We start from the raw sequence: 23,802 nt of genomic DNA on the forward strand, positions 1-23,802 counted from the left end.
GGACTGTTATATATCAAAAATGTGAAAAATATCAAATTTTAATAATTTGTCATAAAATTTGTATTATATCGTGAATTCCAAACAATGAAATTTATTTGATATCAGAAAGACATTCTTCGTATTCAGAATGCGTTTTCTTTGTCTTTTTTTTCTTTTCTTGTTTTTTTTCTTCTTTATATTGCCAGGGTAAGGAGAGTAGGGAACTAAAGGCCCATTCAGTGATTTTTTGATTTTTTTTTTCATCCCGACGATCGTAAAAATCATCAAAATTCAGATTTTGGATACTAGACTGCGGAACTCAGTCTTCAATGATAGTCAGTAATTTTTATATTTTGGACATTATTATGACTATCATTTGAGGACTGAGTTCTTATGATCCGAGGAGCAGTTTCAGATAATTGCCTGGGATTATTGGGGCAGAGGTTATCTTTTGAATTCTTTCATGACCACTGAAGCATAGTCGAACCTGTCAAGGACACTCGGCGTGAATTGAAAGACCATGTCACTCGCCACAAAAGAATGTCAAAGGTCATAAAAGGCCTATGGCTGATTTTGTACGTTTCGTCATTGTCATAGATGTGCTAACATAGCTTGCTAGTGTAGTGGTTCAGCCGAAAGCCGTGTGTCTAAGACAAAAAAATAATGCATTTACGTGAGTCTGTAATTTATATACCGGTACTGACAGTATATAAATTAGCTACATGTATTTGAATGGGGCTTCAACTTCGTCAATACTGTCGTTTTCCTGTTTTGTTTTTTTGCCATTTGTTTTTCATCAAAAAATTTATACACGTAACAATTTGATTTTTTTTTTCACTTTCGCTGGGATCACTGAATGGGACTTTGTAGCGCGGATTATTCAAAACTTGTTTTTACCTACTGCTATATAGTATTAATCCGATTATTACATAACTTTGCCAGCGTATTCAAGACATAGGTTATGTAAGGGATAAACTGTACATGGGTATAGGGTATAGAGGCCCTGCATGCTTTTATCGATTGGCTCCAAACAAAGGATTTGAACCGGTGTCCTTCACCGTAATCACGGCGCAGTCCATTCAATCAAATGTCGTCAGTGTGCGAGACGAACGATGTATAAATCTGGAGGTCACATCATCACTTATCATGCTTATTGTAAAAAGTTTGTCCAATGCATATACTGTGTGTATTGTTCCCGGGTATTGTCAATGCAGTCAAGCAAACAGGTATTATATTTTGAAAAGGCCGCTATAGTATATTCACAGGGGTGTCTTGAATGGCCAATCATATGGGACATAATCAAATTGCAGTGACTGCTTCCTTTGTTACCACATGTCAGTCATCTTGTGATTATTGGACCATGTAAACCTGCAAAAAACGAGCCAAAGTGCAGGCCCTATGCGCTCCATGAATGTGTGCCAAAAATCGCTTTCCCCCGCTGCACACCGACACCGCCTGGCTAATAAATATTTGGTGCTGCAGAGACACTAAAATGAATACACGGGATCGATACACGTGAATTGCTATGCACGATTTTGATATCAGACGAAAATCTTCCGATACCGGGTTGGAAAATGATGAATATCTCCCGTAAATGAATTTTTCTCAAGAAACCAGATGTGGTCTCATACACATGAAAATACGTGTTGAACAGATATGATGGTCGCTAGAATGCGCTTTGAAAATTGGCCGTGCGCTTTGAACTCAAAATCGGACCAAAACTCTAATTTTATATTGCGTTGGTCCCCGGGGTTGGTCCTGTGTAAGTACAGCTGCACTCACTACTAGGCAGTATAAAAGTCGATGACCATTGACCTCAATGGAGTATACAAGCTTATTCACGCACAACCAAGATCAATTACCCGGCTATTGTGAGTAGCCTATAGCCATGTCCCTCGACTAATTATTCATCTCAAAGAGCTTCAAAGGTGTGAACCAAATGGCCAATCGTGGCTGTGGATTCAACCTACCATGGCGATTTCTGCCATGAAGATATAGGGTCGATGACACTGTGCGCTGCCTCTCGGCTTGCCAAAAATTGCTCCCCCCTTTCCGAGCTCGCTCGCCAAAAATATCTTGCCCGGCCCAATTTTACCCTCCCCCAGGGCTCATAATTATTGCACAGCCCCTTAAAGTCATAATGTACGATCTTATAATATGAATTTGGTTAATTTTTTTCAAACCTGATTTTTTTGGCATACCGGTATTTGTAATGTTTAGACCTGTCACAACTTGCACCTAAATGGAATCACCCAAATTTGTTGTGTTTGTAGGTAAACAGAGCAATTAAAGTTCGACATAAAGTCATAATTCAAGAAATTATGACTTTATGTCCGCCCATAGAACTGCGTGTTAAACGGCCAAAATAACAAGCAGTGTTTCTTTCACGTTATCTCGTTATTTCAGCTCAAAATGGACTGAAACCATTCCCGATCATTATTACTAGTATTATTTCAGCATTTTGAGTACGGTATATAATGACAAATTTAAAATTGGAAGGAAATCGTACATTAAGCCTTTAAAACTCACCTATAACATAGGCCTAACTGTCATCCCTGTCACACATTCATGCAAAAAGAACATGTAAATATTTCTTGTAAATGTGACTCATAATTCCTTATGGAATTACTGAAATTTTATGATTTTGGTAGTCTACAGTGTTTTTATTAATAATAATAATCATCATGATCATTTTCTCATTAACATATTGAAATTAGGAGTTCCAAATCGGTGTATTTCCGAAAAAATTAGGCTCAAACGTGGTATACCACAGTTGAGACTAATTTGACAGTTTTTTGATGCATGATTATGTGTATTACACATGCCACTTGTTGTAATTTCGTTCTGGTATACACCAGAACGAAATTCAAATTTGGCGATAGTTTTGCCAAACGAATTAATCTGCAAGAAATTTTTGGTAAATGAACATTATCCAGACGTATCCAGTGGTATCAAAATCTCAACTTTTTTTGAGAAAAGTGGGGGGGGGATGAAGCTGTGGATCACGAAATGCCCTCAATGAGAAAAATATGAGCTTTCACATGATACCAAAATTACATTTTGATGGGGTTATAAGGTTGTCAATCTCAAAATCCACTTTTCCTAAATTTAGTATTTTTTGTCAATTTGATCGGCTGCTCTGTACCGTCTGCGCCTCTGTGGGTCAAAATCAAGGTCAGAGTTCACTCAGGGTCACTCATGCTCCAGATTTGTCTACTGCTGCACATACATGACATACAAGTGGTGTGTGTGTTGTTTCTTTCAGGAATTTGACAGGAGATTTGCTTCAAATTACGTAACATATCCTAGAAATTATCAGAATAATGGCTGGAGTTGGAACTGGTAAAGCGGTGGCAGCTGCAGCAGTGGGAATTCCAGCTGGATTATTGCTTTATCTTCGCCTGAAATACCCAACCATTCGTGAAGACATTTCTTTGATCCGTAGACAACTCGCCCTTCTCGCACTTGTGGAAGACAAAGTGGCACAACATTATACAGTCCTTGATAACTTTGAGGAGAATGCTGCAAACGTTCCAAACAAGCCGTTTATTTTATACAAGCATGAGTGTCATACGTATGGACAAGTTGAGAGAGAAGCTAATAAAATGGCACACTATGTGCAAGGCAATGGAAAATTGAAATTTGGTGATACTGTGGCTTTTTTGTTGCCAAATGCACCCATGTATGTGTGGAATTTCTTGGCCTTCAATAAGCTTGGAATTACCACAGCATTGCTGAATTACAACCTAAAGCCGCATGCACTCCTTCATTGCATTCAGATATCTGATGCAAAAGTTGTGCTTTGCAGTGAAGGTAGGAACAATATTTCACAAATTATTGAATTTAAATATTCCAATTGATGCAAAGTTTCTTGCCAGAGAGAGTATCAATAATGTAGGTATGCTAGGTAAATTCAAATTTGCCATCAAACTGCATCATTTTATATATCAAATTAAAGCCCTTGAGTAAGCAAAGCCAAAACTGAAAACCTTTTTTTCATAGCACTTTCCGTAGCAAAGTTACATCTTGTCAAAGATTGACTTTCATCAAAAAGATTCAGCTAGCAAAATTCCCCAAAAGCGGCATTTCGGGGTGTTTCTAGATCTTAGTCTCATTATGATAGCAGCTTTTTTTAATGGAACTGCTATGAAAATCCCTCTAAAATTACATGTGCGGGTGGCTTATCACTGTAAAAAAGTAAATATTTGGGTCAAGTGAAGTATAGAAAACATATTTATGTAGGTTTCCTTCTTCGCCAGTTGTTTTAAATTTCTATGTAAATTTGCATTGACATTTTCGGCGAATTTGGCTGACTAGCAAATGTGTTAACTAAGGTTTGCCTGGGATACCTAAATAATGAGTATTCTAATATTTTTAAAAAGCTGAATTTATTTATCAAATACTCATGATCATTGATCATCTATTGTTTTTGTCATGTTTGTACTTGCACTTGTTTGAAATATTCTCTATCCAAGTGTTTTAAGGGTACTACACCCTGCCCAATTTTGTGCCTATTTTTGCATTTTTTTCAAAAATTATAGCGCATTGGGGACAAGTAAGATATTTATATTATAGGGGCAAGGAATACAACTACTGCACTGGAAATTTATTTCAGGACAGGCAACAGTTGTGGAGTTACAGTCAAAAATGAGGAAAAACCAATATTTGATCAATAAATCAATAACTAATTGCTTTGAGTTGCTGAATTTTCAGTACAGTAGTTGTAGCCCTTGCCCCAATAATATACATATCTTACTTGTCACCAATGTACTATAATTTTGAAGAAAAATGCAAAAATAGGCACAAAATTGGCCAGGGGTGTAGTACCCCCTTAAATTGAGACTGAGAGGGATCTGTTATAAATGTTGACCAAATTAAATGATTTGGTATTTCATTCCACTCTCTTATTGTTCCGGGTAGGAAGGCGTATTTGTAGACGTCTTTGTTGGTGAAGATTTGTTATTTAGCAGAATTGTTATGGAGCTGTGATTGACGCAGAGGAGGCTGAAGCAGGTTTCCAATGGGTTACTCGAGAACTCTAACTTCGAATTTGAACATGATAGTTACGCATTCGATGCTAGAGTGCTTTGCTATCGTTTTTCAGTCAGACAGCGGTGCATGTTTTTGCACCGGAGGTTATTCATTCTGTTAATGTTGAAATTTGGATGAAAGTTATTTCGATGAGTCAACTGTATCTTTTGAGCAAGATTTGCCTATTTTGGACCTGCTAAAATTTTGCTGAGTGTAATTTTAGCAACATTTTTGATGCAATCGCTTGTCGTGATCGGCTGTGTTTACTTCTGAACTTCCATTGCTTTGCACGGTGTCATGCTTCAGTGAATCCGACTAGATTTTGAATGCAATGGTCTCTAGCCTAGAATGTGAAGCTATCGGTGAGCAAATTCTTGGCTAGACTTCAACCACTGGGTAGGGATAGGTGACCAGATGGAGAACTGTGAGATGATGACTGGTTCTTCTGGTTTCGAGAGAAGAAAAATCAATATCATCTGTCATTTTGTGACACATCCTTTTGGAGCGTGAGTGGTAATCACTCTGAGTGAATCTCACTGCTCTATTTTGAATCATTTCAATTTGGTTTTTGGCTTCTTTAGTGTGTTGATCCCAATAGGATGGAGCATATTCCACCAGTGGTGTGACAATGGTTTTGTATGCTAGTTTTGGTGTTCTTGGGGCAAGAGTGTAGGTTCCTTTTGATGAAACCCAGTTCCCTATACTTTGCCGATGCTGTGATCAGCGGCGTAGCTGGGATTTTTTCCAGGGGGGGGGGCAAGCCTGTGTGGGCGGGTGCCCAAATCCACCAAGCCTTTCTCCTTTTCCTCTGTACTAGGGGGGCGGGGGCCCAAATAGACAATAGACATTCTCTCTCCTCTCTTTTTCCTCTCTCTCCCTCCTTTTTCCTCTTTTTTTCCTTGCACAAGGGGCAATAGGCAATTTTGCCAGGGGCAATTCCCCCGGCAGCTACGCCACTGGCTGTGATGTTGTTTATATGCTTGGTTCATGTTAGGTTGTTGGTAAATTCCACACCTAAGTATGAATGGCTACTTTTTGACTAGTACTCATACTAGTAGTAGTTTCCTTCACTTTAGCACTGATTCACCTAGCTTATTTAACTGAACTCTCTAGGTGATTGTGGCATTTGTGTGTGTGTGAGTTTCATAAGGAAACATTTGCTTGGGTTGAAATGCATACCATTTAGATTTCCAGTTCAAGAGTGTGTTTAGATCACTTTGGATTTCTGATGCATCAAAGTTATTTTTGACTTCTCTGTACAGTCATCTGCAAACAGATGAACTGTGGATGATATATTATTTGGAAGGTCGTTATATGTAAGTACCGTAAGCACCCGGGTATAAGCCCACCTTCGGCTATAAGCCCACCCCCTATTTTTCAAAACATTCTGGGAACAAGGGTGCACTCAGGTATAAGCCCAGTACTAAATTTTGGCCAAGTTCTTAAATCAAATCAATGCTTTGCTCTCATATTTAAGAACAAATATAAAAAATATCAGTTGATAATTAACATTCCACACTTATACATGTACAAATGGGGGTGCTTGTTCTTATTTTGAAATTCAAGCACTAGCCCTTCCCCGGTTATAAGCCCACCCCCATTTTTGAAGTGAAATCTGCCATCTAGGGGGTGGGCTTATACCCGAGTGGTTACGGTAATAACGGCCCAAGTACCGTGCCCTGGGGTTGTTCCCCATCAAACCACTACGGTACCTGCAGTGTGGTGTGGGACAGTGTCAAATGCCTTACTAAAATTCATGATAATTATATCAACTCGTGAACGATTATCAAAGCTTAGCAAGGTCATTTACAGTCAGAATAAGTTGCAACTCACATGAATGATGCGCCTAGGCTAAACCCATACGTTGTTTATCTGAATGGACTGAAAATCTATCAAAATGAGCCATAATATTGGAGTGACTGATGTGCTTCAATGTCTTACAACAGATTGAGGTTAGGGACACAGGGCGATAATTTGCAGCATCAGCTCTATCTCCTTTAAATGAGAAAAGTTGGCAAAAACCAGTCTGATGGGAGAATCTCTGAATCAAGGGATTTTTGAAAAAATGATGGTAAAAGCCGGAGCCAGGTCATTGGCTGCAAGGTGTAAAATTTTTGGCTGTATTTTGTCCGGGTGTGTAGCCTAAATTTTGTTTAAGCTTGTTAAACAGTTTTGCAACCCCTTCAACATATATCGTAATATCTGCCATATTTGGGGGGATACCTGACTTTGACACCTTGGGTAAAATATTGTTTTCATTTGTGAAAACGGAACTGAATTGATTTGAAAGGATTTCAGCTTTCACTCTGTTGTCTGACACAAGATTTCCACCCTTTTTAAGAGCAGAAATTCCCATAGTGTCAACTTCTCTTAATGAATGACCAGAAACATTTGAGTGCAGAACAAACTGAGGAAATAAATCGCCTACATGTACAAAAATGTATATGAGGTTCTTGTTTCCTTGTATGTGTCCTTTAACTCCTTTTTAATTTGGCTAAATTTATCATAACCTATGAAGGGGCTTTTATTTTTTGGTCAATCCATGGAATTTGGTTACAACTTGTAACCCATTTGGCAGGGATATGTAAATCCATCGCACTTTGGACAGTATTTTGAAAATCAACAGTTCGGAGATTCAACAAGTTCCATGTCTCTGGAAGAAATACCACTGGGAAAATCATGGAGATCCTTTTTGAGTGACTCAATATCAGCCTTATGGTATTGATGTATACATTATGATCCATTCAATGGATGTACCATCATAATGTATATGTACATATTTTAAGAATTAGAACTAAACTTTATCCGTAATTAGTTGTGTTAATTAGCTATCATATCCTATTAGACTCCTAATACAGTGACCCATATTCTTGACTTCAAAATATTGTACATTGTAGATCCTTCAAAATATTGTAGATCTGTACATAGGTCAAACAGTTTAACGTCCCCTCCAAATGATAGTGCTGTCTTGGTTCTATCTACTAGGTGTCTTGGTTCTCTCTGCAGTGTAAGTCAATTTACCCCAGCTACTTAACACCACCAGGAATTGAACCCAGGACCTCATGCCACAAGACCACGCTCTCTCTAGAAATGTAACATTTTCATTTTTTTTATGTAGAGTATCTTCCAGTACTCAAAGTCATCCAAGAAGATCTTCAAAATCATGGAATAGAAATTTGGCTTGTGGGTCATGATGATATGGTTGCACCTACAGGGATGAGAAGAGTAGATACGCGGCTATGTGTAGCCGATCCCATTCCTCGTGAAGTAAGGAAGGATGTCAATAAAGATACTCCCGCAATGTATATCTATACATCAGGCACAACAGGTTTGTAATCTTAATATGTTTACTTAGTTGACGGCAGTTCTGGCTAAAGGCGTATAATGATTTTTGGAGCAGTACTTCCAATGATTATTTATATTTCACAAACTTAATAATGTACTTTATTTGTTTTGAATCCGTAATTGAAAAGGAATAATTTGTCATGGTTGTCAACAGATTTGAGCAATTTTGAAATTCAAGCCCTGTATATGAAAGTTTGATGACCTCTCCTCACTATCATTCAAAGCACCCCCCCCTGGTGTCAAGTAGCAACCTATCTCAAATTCTCAATAAATAACAGTTTTTCAAAAATGTTGAATTTCCCAACAATTTACTTTGGGGCTGATGTTCATTTCAGGGGCATTTTAATAGGAGTTGGTATGAATAACACCCGGGGGGGGGGGGGCACTTCAATATGAAATGGATATAGGTGTAGGGCTGGCACTTTCGCACTAATGGGCATTCGGTGAGAGCAAAATGTAAAAAATATGGGGTCATTGGGTGAGAGCATGATTTTTGGCATTCGGTGAGAGCAAAATGTAAAAAATATGGGGTCATTGGGTGAGAACATGACTTTTTTATAAATGGAATCTTTGGGTGAGAGCCGAAACAGCGCCGCAAAAACCTCGAAAATTGAATTTCTAGTTGTAAATGGCTTCAAATTTCATTGTTTTTTCAAAATAAGTAACAAAATCAGTGAAAAATGAAAGTTGCTGTTCAAATTGAACTTGTAAGGGTCTTTGGGTGACAGATCAAATGGAAAAATAGGGGGTCTTCGGGTGACAGAGCATGTGTTAAGTAAAAAAATATGGGGTCTTTGGGTGACAGCGATGCTGAAAAAGGGGTCTTTACAGCCCTACATACGCGTCACCTCCAAAGTTGGAGTGCCTCCCGGGGAATAACATTTAGTCATGCGTGACACGTGTACACACCATCGTTCTTAATTTTCCAGGTCTTCCTAAAGCAGTGAATGTGACCAGTGGACGTTTGATTCGAGCTAGTTATACAACACAACCTCTTGAGTTAGAACCAGATGATGTTATCTATACTGCGTTACCCATATACCACAGTGCCGGCTTCCAGATGGGGGTGTGTACTGCCATCAGAGCAGGTGAGTTATCTATACTGCATTACCCATATACCACAGTGCAGGCTTCCAGATGGGGGTGTGTACTGCCATCAGAGCAGGTGAGTTATCTATACTGCATTACCCATATACCACAGTGCCGGCTTCCAGATGGGGGTGTGTACTGCCATCAGAGCAGGTGAGTCAACATTGATTATCTGGTCTTGAAATCAGGCATGAGAATTTTCAATTTTAAAACTGAATTCAGTTGTTTTTTTAGTCAAAATTTTATTTCAAAAAATTATTTAATTTCAGCCTATTTTTGGTACTTTTTGCCTAATTTCATGCACATTTTCAGGGGTTTTTTTTTCAGTTTTTTTAGGAAAGTTCAATCTCATGCCTGTGAAATTGATGAAGGCCACAAGGCCATTGCCCTTAAGACTTACATTTTTGTAATCACCTAGTAGCTCCCATGATGATGTATTTTTTAACATATGGAAAAGTTGAGTGCATTTGCTCAGCGATTGTCATGAACGCCGCTTAACCACGGGAAATCATGGGTGAATTCCCTCTCTGCTGTTCTATCTACCCGCATGCTGTTCATGTGTTGATCAAATTTACACAAACACGCCCGGAATTAGCATGTTAAAAGTGTCTTTATCAATAAAAACCTCACTTCAAAAATTTCTGATGATGAGAACAGGGTGACTTTTTAACTTTAAAACTTATTATTTCGCTCAAAATTCTGTGCCGTCAATGGAAAATGTGCTAATTTTTCACTTTTTTCGGGGGCTACTCGTGTTAAATGTAACAGCCAATTAAAGTGACGGGACTTTTTCTAAGAACACGGCTGGTTTATTGACCTACTTGAGCTAAGGATTCTTGTGATATGAAACTTGTTTTGATTGGATAATGGGAACAGGGTGACATTTTGCCCTAAAATACATCCGACGAATCAGCCGATAGCTACTATCAAGCATGGCGAACCCGGATGTCTATTGACCGGGGTCATCGATCGTCAAGAAACTCCCTATGCATGACGTGCGTGCATGCATGCATGACGAAAGGTCATTATTGTGCATGCTCATAGCACAGCTGACTGGTCAAATCTTTTCTGCACGAAAGTGGGCCTAACTTTTCCATATAAGACATTTCTTGTTAGTAATCGTAGTCTCGACTATGATGACTACTTGGCTGTCATAATCTGCAAGCCTACAAGTGAAGTGCAATCAGGCAAAAGGAAACTCTGAATCAACTTTCATTCACTTCCTTTCCTTTACTTGAGATGTATATAGCCACCGAAATCCAATTCTCCACTACTGGAGAAAAGAAATTGTCTGTTTTTTGATAAGCTGCTCTACAGTTGGAATCACACCACTAAATCAAGTTCCTATTCTTTTATGTGTTAAAAGGTACCCAAGAAATCGTCATTTTCTCATGGTTATAACTTCATCATTCATTCAAAACACCATTTTTCCAAAAGTTTATGATATATTCTACCCTAGAACCAGCATTTTTTTTGGTAGTTGAGCGGCTCGATTTTTCGCAGTGGTGCATCGAACATGAGAAATATCCAATTGTGGTTTGGACAAAAATTGTTCTTATTTGGTTTGATTTATTTGATTTTATTATTATTATTTACTTATAGGATGCACTGTTGCTATCGCTCCCAAGTTTTCCGCCAGCCATTACTGGGATGATGTGCGCAGATACAGAGCTACAGTAGTTCAGTATATCGGAGAACTTTGCAGATATTTGTTAGCTCAACCACCGGTAAGATAAAACAGCACAATAGTCCATAAAAAAGCACATTATTTTTTTCTACTCATAGAATTGAACTAAAGGCTCATTACAAAACAGCAGTTTGGGACAATGCATTGAATAAAAGTGCATGTTACCTGATGCATCAGTATATAGACCATCGTATGGAAAAAAAATATGCATTTGGATTGTTCTCATGATTCTTGATATTCATAACTAGTAAAATATTTGTTACAAACATGTACAAATGACAATTAGTATGACTATGACCTTTAATCAGCAGAAATCTGATAAACTGAGATTACAAGTACTCACATGGGCCTTATCAAAAACTTTATTCCTCTTTATCTTGAATGTAAATTATGGAAGTTATCAGCTAAGTGTATCAGCAGGTAACAAACTTCTTTTATCTTGTTGTTGTTAAAAGTTTCTGCAAGTTCAAGAAACTTTTCTATATTAAAGATACTGTAGTCAGTGTAGTGTATAATAGTGGCTGTAATGTTTCGCGCTATGCTGATCTTGGGACTACTTTGCTTGTTTTTAAATTTTTGGGGGAAAATTACACATTATGCAAAGGGTTTTTTTTGTCACCTAACCTCATTTGTGATCAGATCTGATCCAATCAGGTTAAAGTCGGTTCATAACTTTGCAACCAAGTATTCAAGAGATCTGGAAATTCAACATCAGTAAGGGGCTGTGCAATAATTATGAGCTAAAATTGGGGGGTGGCAAGACATTTTTGGTGAGCCGAAAGGGGAGGGGGCAAGCAATTTTTGCCAAGCCGAGAGGGGGTCGCCTTTTGGGTCGCCTTTTAAATAAAGCGCTCGAAAAAGGCTTATGCAACTTGGGCATGCGCAAGGGGGGGGGGGGCAAAGAATTTTTGGCGGGCCGAGAGGGGGTGGGGCAAGCGATTTTTGGTGGGCCAAGAGGGGGCAAGCAATTTTGGCGAGCGGTTGGAAATTTACCCCGGGTCTCATAATTATTGCACAGCCCCTAAGTGTAGGTACTGAGCAAGTCAGTAATGGTAGTAACTCAACATTTCCAACTTCGGCCTGAGTGGATCAGATCGGGTCATATTTAAATTTTAGGCCATACTGTTTTAACTGTTTTATGGGCCATTGTGATGCACATTTTTGCTCAGAACGATTACGCAAATCATAATGTAAGTTGAAACTTGGGATCAGATATAGTGATGGGCCAGGCCTCCATGTGAGGTAAAAACAAGAACTGTCTTTAAAAAAGACAACGCGGCAACGCCAGTTCATGTTTCATAACTGTCTTTTGAAATGATGTGAAGAGTTGCCAGTGTTCTTCAAATATCCTTAAGAGCTTTAGAAGAGCTGTTTGCACCAGTGGACATCAATCAGAGGAGCTAACAATTAATCGTATGCATGATAATTCAGAGAAGGAGCCATCACTCTTGCTTCTCTCTAAAGACAGTGCCTGCCATGTGAATAAATTGGACCAGCACCAAAAGAAGAACAAATTACATGCATGTAGAACTGGAGGGTAGTCATACAATGCAGGACTTGATTTTTTGGTGCATGTTTGATCCATCATGTTCTAACCTATGGGTAATATCGAAGGAATTACAAAGAGGGAGCCATGTCATGTATATCAGAGATATGGTAATAGTCAGTAGGGCTGAAGGGGATTAAAATTGCCCACAGATCTAAAAGCTCTGTTTTGATTGGTTACTCAGATGATCAGATCAGTTAATTGACCAATCAGTGGCTCTGTAAGAAAGGCAGATAGTGTCTGTGGGGTTAACCAAGTTATCTGTCATGTAAGAGTGAACCAAAATGACATCCAACATCTTTAAAAAAATGAAAAAAAAACCCAAAACACAGTGATTAATAGTGCGCTACGCACTATAAGAAAGGAATAATGAGTTTCTACAAAATTGCTCAATGTTTTTGATGACAACTATTGTGTATAATTTGTTTATGTTACAGCGGGTTGATGACGGAAAGTATGCGCATAAAGTACGGTTTGCTTTGGGCAATGGATTACGTCCAGACATTTGGGCCGAATTCCAGAAACGATTCAACATTGAGCATATACGTGAATTCTACGCTGCTACCGAGGGCAACTTTATTTTGATGAATCTGGATGACAGAGAGGGATCTGTAGGAAGGTATCCTAAACTTGTACATGTAAGTTATGGGTCCACATCACAGAATTAAAAACCAGAGAACCTGGACTCTGGGTGGAAAATCTATCAATTGTGTGCAAATTAATACAAATCTGTGTTTTACATATAAATGTAATAGCTAGAGTATGCAGGATGGGCAAGTGGACGATGGAAAAGTCTATATTACCTTAACCCTAACCGCCTAAGGGCTTTTTGGCAACGGGTAGGGAAAGAAGGAAGGAATAAAGAGAGAAAAGAAGGAAAGAAGTTGTTTGCTCTGGGTGGGATTCGAACCCGAGACCCCTCGCATGCCAGGCACTCGGTCGGCAACACTTTGCCACGGGTCTTGGGCTTCGCTGGCCAGTAAACCGTGCCTATATATCACTTAGAGGCGATTAAGGCGTCATCACACCACGTGGGATGCATGCACGAACAGCGCATATATCAAGTAGTATTTTGTAGTATACCGTCCTGTTAGGGTTAAGATATTGAACATGACTTGTTACCTTTAAAGCCACATCTTGAAACAACAGATGTGGAAATGAGAGTATAAACTGACCTGTAGAATCTATACCAGTTGTAGTCCTTCTAATTCATGTCACATTGGATGGACCAGGGTAAAGTTAGCCCAAGACTATCCATGCCTTCAAGGTGAAATAAACCTGTTCATATTCATGTTACCGTCTGGCCATGGTTTGGCGTGCTGTCTGATCTTTCCCTGGGAAATGAGGTTTTCCAATTTGGGTCTTTAAGGATATTTAATCAGTTCTTCATTCTTCTTGTAGGACCTCAGAGGTTATGTTGAAATCATCAAGTGTGATCTTGCGACAGCTGAACCTATACGAGGCAAAGATGGCTGCTGTATATCATTGCCACGAGGTAGGTAATGTTATTTTGTTTTTGTTTAGGAAAAAAAAGTTGTTTGCTTGTCCTCAAATCCGACTGACCGTCTTGGCAGTCTCGACCGTAGAACTTTTTTTTTTTTTTTGGAAAAAGTTTTTTACAATTTTCCGAAAAATGTCATGAATTTTAGTCTGAAAAACTGAAGATATGAAAGAAATGTTGTTAAATACCATTTCCTGCATGATTCCCCCTGTCCAGTCGTACCTGGCTGAGGGTTTCAATATTTCATATCATTCTCAGTCAGTGTCCACACATGTTAAACACTGTTGAACTATTATGCAGCATTTTAAGTTTGCCAGACCTGTACATGTCAAATGAAGTAGAGTTTACCTTGAATTTGTCTTTGGTGGAAATTTTGGTCTTGAAAAAAAAGATAAGAAAAAAAAGCGGAAAACAAAATTTTCCCCAACCGACCGACCCAATTTCTGAAAGTGATATATGCACAAGGAAACAATTTTTTTTGGCCTTAGGCTGTGCACAAACATAGGTTTAAAAACTACGTTTTAATTGTGTGTAAAATGTCAGGTTTATATTAGTGGTTAAAAATATAGAATAGATAGGAAAGAAAAAAGCAAGGTACACCAACTTGATGTGGGGAAACAAGTAAAATGCAGACTAGACAGTATGCAGGGGGACAAAAACAGCAAATGTAGGCAGAAGAAGTAGGCAAAGTTCGATAGCCAAATTTTACCAGTTCCAAGGCCCACAGAAGTAAGTGCTGAACCTGCAAAAACAACAAGGATCAATGGTAATACAAAACTGCACTAGAACAAGTGATGAAAATCACTGTGCATATAAACAGACACGCTTAACCAAACATCCAGAGTAGGCACAAAACAGGCAATGTTCGATGGCCAAAAATTGCCAATTCCAGAGCCCACAAAAGTGTCAGGAAAACAGTACACTGGAAGTGATGAAAATCACTGTGTACATAGCAGTCAAACACAGAACAGACAAAAAACAACCGACGTTTCGAGCAGATAAACTGCTCTTCTTCAGGGACAGACAACAAAATATAAAGCAAACAACAAAAACTACATGCTGTAGTTTAAAAACAAATTCAAGTCAAAAATTGAAGGCAAGTTCAAATTGAAATAAGTAGCAAAAAAGACAGCAAACTCAGAGCAAAATAAGTTGTGTCTTCTCTCACTGAGAGCAATTCACTACAAAGTTAGACTGGGAAACACTATATGTAAATAAGCACCACCACAGGACAATAGGGTATTGTCCTAATTGACAGGAAGTGAATGTCAAGTGGGGTCGCAATCAATAGAGGTTGTAGAGAATGAATAGATAGGATAAGTGGACTAATGTCACTCAAACTGCAATATTATGAGAAAAGTAATGCATATTAAATAAAGAACAAATAATGTTTATAGACCTACACAATACATGTATAGTGAAAAATAAGCCAAAAATTGCTGGATAAAACACAAGTCAATGAAGGTCTCAAATATTAAAGTGTAATATGCATACTGAAAAGAAGGGGAGGGAGAAAAACAGAGAAAGTAAGAAAGCATGTGGTCCATGCATGATAAAATTTAATTTCAGTGCATGTACGGAAATAGGCCTGCGGATGAAAGTGATAAAGCCAAAAATCACTAAAACCAAAGCACAGTGAAATACCGTTGTAAATTGACATGAAATATGCCAAAATAGGTAGTGATACAGGGACTGCTAAAAGCTGGAAAAATATTAGCAAACAACGAGGCCTACAATAAGAAAGCGAAATGTGAATTGACACATCAAACATATAGGCCTACATGTAGGTCCAGTAATAAATGCTAACAAGATCCATAGGCCTAAAGATACACTGGCATGTTAATCTTTAACATTTAAGCCAAGTGGTTGGGTTGTCTGAAGTTTAGAGATCCAGTCTTTCTCAAGTTTCTTTTCGCATGAAAGTGTCAGTCTTTGGGGTTTGTCAATACACATGACAGTAATGTGATTTGCAGAATGTCCTGGGAGGTTGAAATGTTTAGCTACTGGTGTATTTCTGTTAAGACGAGCATCAGCACAATGCTCAGTCAGTCTGGTTTCCAGGCTACGACCAGTCTCTCCCACATACTGCACTTGACAATTAGCACATGTGATAAGGTAGACCACATTCTCACTCTGACAACTGAGGTGTTTGTGGATGACATGACTTTCACCTGTGGAAGAACTAGTGAAAGACGACCCTTTCTTGGTGTGTGCGACTGGTGAGCCACCACCCCATTTAGGTTTAGAGTGGATCTCATGATTACATAAAGTACATGAGCCACATGCAATCGAGCCTCTGGGAGGAGGTTGGGCTGGAGGTAGGGATGAGCGTACAATCATGTCCTTGATGTTAGCACTTCTCCGATAAGCTACCATGGGTAGGTTGGGAATAGCCTTCTTACATCTATCTGAAGAATGCAAGATACGCAAGTGTTTGTGAAGTATCTGAGAAAGTTTGGGAAGCGAAGGATGGTAAGTGATGACCAGTGGAATGCGTTCTGGATTATCAGAGTCTGGCGTCTTAGGCTCGAGAGCATCAGATCTAGGAATCTCTAGAGCTTTGTTGATTTGTCTGTTGATAACAGAACCAGGATAGCCTCTGGCCTTTAGAAAGCATTCAAGTTCAACTTTTCTCTTCTGAAGTGTCTCAGGGGAGGAGCAGATGCGGTTCAACCGAAAGCCAAGCTGCACGGGAGACTTGACTTGGTATGCTTGGGATGACAGGAAGTCCAGTGAAGAAACTGATGTGAATCAGTGGGTTTAGAGTACAGGTCCGTGTGGAGAGTATCATCTCTGATGGATACCAGTACATCTAGGAAGGGTATTTCCTTGGTTGAGGATTCAGAGGTAAACTTGATAGTTGGATGGAATGAATTGCAGAAGTTGACAAAGTGCTGAAGTTCATCAGGTCCATGTGCTGTCCACAGAAAGAAAATATCATCGATATATCTCATCCACATGAGTGGTTTCTTGGAGATTGAAGAGAGCAGACGTTCTTCAAGACAGCCCATGAAAAGACAGGCCATAGAGGGCGCCATTTTCGTTCCCATACTGGTCCCAAATATTTGCTTGTAGTTTGTGCTGTCAAATGTGAAATTATTGCAAGTAAGAACAATTTCCATGAGGTCACATGAGGTTATAGAATAGATAATTAAAAAAAAACAAAGCTGGAAAAATTGAATGGAAAAAAAAAGGCTGTTCTGGATTTTGAACTTGATACCTCCTGCGTATGTAAAAACCAGCGCTCACTACCTTTGAACTGCAAAAGATGACATGATTACAGGAACTGTAAAATCCTATACATGTCATGATTGTGGGAACGACTCTATAAACCACACTATTTGGTGGGGTGCTTACATAAAATTTAGTTTGCTACAATTTCTATGTGAAATTCAACAACTTCATTGTGGCCAGGTCTTATGAAGGTTCCACATCTTTTATCTTTGGACAAGTTCAACTGATGTGCTTCCCCAGTAACTCCCGCAGATGAATAGTAAGAACTCAATAGGGTGTGTTAATGTTATTGCAGTATATCGAACTCTAAAGAACTGACCCTTTTTTTATTAAATAGGTGAAATGGGTCTAATGGTCAACAAGATCGAAGGCGTTTTTACATTTGAGGGATACAAAGGTGCCAAAGCAGTCAGCGAGAAGAAGATAATCAGAGACGTCGTCAAGAAAGGAGATCAATTCTACAACACCGGTGATCTGATGATGATTGACAACAATGGCTATGTGTATTTCTGTGATAGACTAGGAGATACATTCAGGTATGATATTGTGGATGTAATTCCAGTTATGATATTTTTCCAATACTATAGTATGGTTGTGTATGTCATAATTGTGGGCATGTATGGTCTACCGGTTAACGCACAGACCTCATGATTGTGAGATTGTGGGTTCGAGCCCCGTTGTGGCCATGCATTTTGTACCTTTGAGTAAGGTGCTTTACCTCAATTACTCCTGTCTATCCAAAGGGGTACTAGCAATCTTCAATACTATAGGAAGGTAACATACTCACAATGACTGTGGAGGAGGTGTAGCAATCCCACTACAGCAACATTTCATGGTGGGGTCTGGCCCAATTGCCAAAGAAAGAGAGACTCTGTTCACTGTTTATATATATACAACTTTGCCTCCTTCACATTTATATTTATTTACCTTATGTAGGGGTGTCTATGTTTACACGTTTCACATTTAACCGACCGTAAAATGCACTATCCGTTTAGGAAAATCACTAACCGTTTAAACGTAAAAAAAAAAAAAGAGAACCGCTAAACCTACCGTATTGTCTGTAATAAACGCCCCGGAGGTGTTGCATTTTTCCAAAAGGGGCGTTTTTATTGGAAATGAATTGAAAAAAGTGAAAAAAACTTTAAAATCGGGTTAAATTTCCCGATGGTGCTCCTGTAGAAAGGAGGGATTTACAAGTACCTAATAATGGCAGCGCCCACAGAACAGCATGGTTAATGATATTTTCATGGTAAATGCAACAAATAAGTGCATCATCAAGCAATAATCTGGTGAAATTCTACCATAATTAGGCAATGAAATGGATGGAAGTTTGAGTCGTAGTAGGTTTTGTCCATGCAATTGAACTTAGAGATCGTCAATGATTGATGCAAGTTTTAAGCTTACTCAAAGTCAAACGATATGGCATGGAATTTGGAAATGTTTGCATTTTTGTCAATTTTTCGTTGAAAAATTGGAGGGGCATTTATCAGAGGGGGAGTGTTTATTACAGACAATACAGTAGGTCCAGTGGTTCTCCAAAGTCACCGAAAACTTTGAATTTTTTTTTTTACATACGTTTACACGGTTAACCGACCGGATTGTGGTCCGTTTAAATGGTTAGACAAATAACCGTTAATTTACACCCCTAACCTTATGTCATTCAGCCTTTTCATATGGGTTTGGGAGACAGTTCCCATATTGTGCATCTTGAATTACTTTATATTTGTGATCATGAAGTACAAGTCATTCAATGCCACTGCACATGGTTTCAGTGTTGCCAAAACCTTTTCAGGTACAATTACCGAATAGGGTGCAACTTGCTAGACTTGAGTCCAGTCCTCGTTTACGGAGTTTAGGGTTAGGGTTTAGGGTTGGGGTAGGGCAGTCTTGTAATAAGACTAGTAGAGTTGCACCCTATTCGGCAATCGCTCCCCTTTTCATAACAAAGCGCAACAAATTGGCTCTCCAGCCAAGGTGAACGACTTGCAAGTAGCCTTATATTTAACAATAATAATGAAGCGCCTAATAGCGGATAATTGGGTGGTTTTACCTGAATTTAGAACATAAATCACTCAGTTTGAAGGAAGCATTATGTGAAGAAGAATGTGAATTATAAAACTTCTGGACTCGGTACTTACTGACCATTTAATAAATGGTCACAAAACCCATAATTTAAAACTTTAAGACTCAAAACCCATTACAATTCGCCAAAATAAAGTTACAACGCTTGCAGAATTAGGCATGTTGTAGCACAATTGTCTGAGGTGCGACAAGGGATCTTCAAAGGGGCCTATATCGTTTACATCACTGTATGGTTTGAGCATTAACAGTCAGCTTCAAACTGTAATTGGAGAGTTCACTGATGGAGCTCAGTGTTTAAAGAGCCGCGTACATCTTTTGGGATCAAGATTTTAGTAGTGGGTTCTTGTCACTCCTAAGCTACTGTGAACCATTGACTGACATAGTCATTTGTCATGTGATTAAGCAAAATCGGTCGGAAGTCGGAAATATTGACTTTGAGACATAGTCAAACAAAGGAAATAATTTCTTCTCTTTCCTATTGTTTTGGAAACCCTTCAACTGCTCATATCTTTGGAACAATTTATCCAATTTCAATGGGGTTTTCTGCAAAATGTAGCTTTGCAAATGCTTAATACATCAAAGTAAAAAATGAAAATTGAATATGCCCGACTGATACATCATTTGATTGTTTTATTGCACAGGTGGAAAGGAGAAAATGTGGCTACTACAGAAGTTGCTGAGGAACTCAACAAATTTCCAAGTGTTCTTGAAAGCAATGTATATGGAGTGCAAATACCTGGTAAGAACCGTAAGATGGAAGCTTAAGACGGGCCCTCAGGCTAAAAGCCATTGAAAATCGCTTACCCTCGTGAAATGTTGTCACTAAAGAAATTAGCGAGATAGACTCAATGTTGACGTCAACATCAATCCATAGTATTACCTGTTGTGTCATAACAAAGAGTCACAATTGCGGACCATTGTAACATTAAAATTTGGGAGCACAAGCCCATGAAAATTGATGGGCTTACAAAGATTTTAAACCCAAGGGCCTGAAGGGCCTTAATAAAATTGTAAGATTTCACTAGCCCCCTTTACCCTTGAAGTTTGACGGTCGGCCTTACCCTGGGTAAAGGTGGTATCTAAGTCAGTTATTTTTTTAAAAATAAGTGCAAAGGATGGTGTCCCACAACTACACCAAACCATTTGGTGGTCAATCGGGGTGACAAAGTGAAAATTTTAGGGTGTTGCAACCACCCCTCCTTTTGGTAGATGAGGGCTAATAATGAAAATAGGCTATTCCAGTTGAAATCCACACACCCCTGATGGAAGGCATGATCCTAATCTCCCACACAGGGGGTGTGAATTTCAAGTGGGGTTACCTGAATGGATGACACCATTAGAAATCTACACTCCCTGTGTGGGAGGTTAAGGTCATGTCTTTGATAGGGGGGTGTATAGATTTCAACTGGAATAGCCCAATATTAGTAATTAAACTACACTACATTGACTACAAGATTCCTATTATGGCCGCCTGCACAGGTACACCATCGCCAAGGTACCTGACCGGTACACACAGAGTAAAACACAGTACCAATGCTGCTACTGCACAGGACCCACCAGCAGTGGTACTAGAGTGGTACTACACTGGTACTCCCCTGTACTGCACAGTACCTTGGCAACGACGGTGTACCTGTGCAGGTGGCCCCAATAGGAATCTTGTAGTGTATGTGCAACCATGTCAACATTTTATATATTCTAGGTATCCTCTTGCATCATTCTTTGATCCTTGGTGTGTTTTTTACCTCGTCAGTTGGAGGCACCATTACCTACTTTGCATGTCAACATTGTCAAGCAAATCCTTTCAGGAAAGTCAAAATGGTCAAATTTCATGATTATTTGCTCTCTTGTATTTCAAACAGGTCACGATGGTCGTGCAGGAATGGCAGCCATCACACTGAGAGAGGGCACTAGTCTAGATCCACAACAATTCTACAAACATGTGAAGGAGAACCTACCTCTGTATGCATGCCCAAAATTTATACGTATCATGCCGCAGATGACCATTACTGGTACATTCAAGCACAAGAAAACCGACTTAGTCAAGGAAGGGTTTGATCCCACAGTAGTGTCAGACCCATTGTATTTTATGGACGTTGGTAAGGAGATTTATGTCCCGTTGGACCAGCAGGTGTTCAAGACCGTTGTCATTGGTAAAGCCAAGCTGTGAAAGTCTTGCATATATGTATCCATCCACCACAAACAGGTCGTAAAGTCGGCAAATTGTATTCTGAGTGAAAGTGCAAAATGTGCATAAAGGTTGTATCGAATCCCAAGTCACTTGTTTGTTCATCTTCTCTCCTTTTTCGTTTCTTCTTTAACTTCCAATAACAAAAAGCAGTGTTCAGTGTTAGGGTTAACCAAAATTCCTGAACATTCCTGAACCTTGTTGACTTGGTAATGATTTGTTGTGACCGCCAATTATGACCGTTTGATATTTATTACCAGCAATGTGGAAAAAGAGACATATATAGCACCGAAATAAGGTACCCTTTTGCTGAAGGAGCAAAGTTCAACAAACCATAACTTTGTTTCTGGATATCATTTGAAGTCAAATGATATATTTTAATGCTTATGATATATATTTTCTAAACACAAAATAAAACAAAATTAACTGGGCCGACTTTACTTTTACAGTGATGCCAACAATATAGGCCCAAAATTAGGTTATTGAACGAAGAATTTCCCAAACCATTTATTGATTGTTAAGGATACGATACATGATTTACCGACAAGTGACTCATTTCGAATGCGATCATGAATTTTGAAGAAAAAAAGTTTCCACAGGCTTCGTTGGGACTCGAACCAGCGATTCTAAACTTCCTTCGATTACGCGTCTAGCGCTTTACCACTCGGCCACCGTGGCAGTTGAGTGGAGGAGTGTAATGATAAAAGATTAATCTCATAATGCCATCTTTAGCCTTTTGTTTTCTAAAAAAAGACACGTTTTGTAAAGATAGATTAGCCGTTTCATGCATAAATAGCACGAACGTTTGGGAAAGGTTTCAAACAAATAATAAAGACACTGATGTGATGATGAAATTGCGTAAGTCGGGAATTATCTGCGTCGCAATGTTTTGTTTTGGTTTTAGGAATTTGACCTTAAAATTTACAACTTCATGACATTATCATTCAAAATCAACAAACGATATTTCAACACTATATGTCATCATTCTTTCTCTAGAATGTTTTGTACATGTATGTGAAATAGCTTCAACAATGGTTCGCTGCATAATGGTAAAAATAGCCTTGACCTAAAAAAGGGCGAGAGGTACCACATTTACGGATTCAGGCTAAATTTAAATTTGATATAAAACGTTTGTTTTTTGATCGATTACAAAAATTAATTTTTGTCGTATAAAGAAATTGTATCTGGCGTGAATTACACTACAGTTTTTATTCCTAGGGATCTTTGACTTCTTCAAATAATTTTTTTAATGATAGAGTGAATCCCGTGGCCCTCTATAATTACGCACAAAAGATCGACCCCCCCTTAACTACCTTGCAAACAAGCAATAGGGACATGTAATATGCATGTATCATTGTAAAGCTTATTATAAGGAGAATTTGCCTGACCAATATCTCAAAAAGTGAAATTGCTGACATTACAGCCCATTTGTGGTAGACGGTCACATAATACTGTATAGCGAAAAATTTCCACGGGGTATAATTTTCACACTCGCAAATTATTTATTACATTAATTAATGTCAATATAGTTGGAAACGTAAATTAAACACCCACTAAATTGTCCAGAATTGATACAGTCGCCAAAATTTATCCCAGCGAAAACATCTCACATATGAGGGGGTATCCAAAAGTTTTTGAAATCACCCAGAAGTGAAAGAGCTATATCGATGAAATTTTGTCAGTGTAATCACTGGTCTTATGTACATTATGGTCCAAAAATGGTCTCATAAGTATGTTTACTTTCTTTACAGGTGGCGCTTAGATGGGCAGTAGGCGCATAACCTTTTCATGATAAGATCCTCCACTTTCTTGAATTTCTTCACTGTGGCCGCATCATCCGTAAGTGATAGGCGTCCACTTCTTGGCTCATCCTTTTTCAAAAAGCAACAGTGCCATATGATGGGCAATCATCACTGTAGATAGCGTTCATTTCATCATAGATTTTCTGAGCATTGTAGGCCTAACCCTTCAAATGCAGGAACTTAATCACGCTGCGTGCCTCAATTTTCACCATCTAGCAGGTTATGCGCCTACTGCCCATCTAGCGCCACCTGTAAAGAAAGTAAACATACTTATGTGACCATATTTGGTCCATAATGTACATAAGGACCAGTGATTACACT

At 38.8% G+C, this 23,802-nt stretch overlaps 1 protein-coding gene across 1 annotated transcript; it reads left to right on the forward strand.

Annotated features, from left to right (window-relative positions):
* The first annotated feature begins 3,222 nt into the window (after positions 1–3,222).
* On the forward strand, positions 3,223–22,118 carry LOC140159702 (long-chain fatty acid transport protein 2-like). The gene is made up of 10 exons (XM_072183198.1): positions 3,223–3,792; positions 8,129–8,338; positions 9,285–9,443; positions 9,526–9,597; positions 11,047–11,171; positions 13,115–13,315; positions 14,079–14,172; positions 17,750–17,948; positions 20,136–20,233; positions 21,354–22,118. Exons 1-10 carry the CDS (start codon positions 3,303–3,305, stop codon positions 21,659–21,661), a joined length of 1,956 nt encoding a protein of 651 aa, XP_072039299.1. The 5' UTR covers positions 3,223–3,302; the 3' UTR covers positions 21,662–22,118.
* Positions 22,119–23,802: the final 1,684 nt, after the last annotated feature.

This window comes from Amphiura filiformis, chromosome 8, assembly GCF_039555335.1.
Source record: "Amphiura filiformis chromosome 8, Afil_fr2py, whole genome shotgun sequence".
Taxonomy (NCBI): domain Eukaryota; kingdom Metazoa; phylum Echinodermata; class Ophiuroidea; order Amphilepidida; family Amphiuridae; genus Amphiura; species Amphiura filiformis.

Bases quoted from the DNA above. Each gene is read 5' to 3' on its own strand.
- LOC140159702 (XM_072183198.1), top strand. From the start codon at position 3,303: ATGGCTGGAGTTGGAACTGGTAAAGCGGTGGCAGCTGCAGCAGTGGGA. The intron at 3,793-8,128 runs GTAGGAACAATA...TTTTTTATGTAG, and splicing joins AGTTGTGCTTTGCAGTGAAG to AGTATCTTCCAGTACTCAAA. The intron at 14,173-17,749 runs GTAGGTAATGTT...TTTATTAAATAG, and splicing joins CTGTATATCATTGCCACGAG to GTGAAATGGGTCTAATGGTC.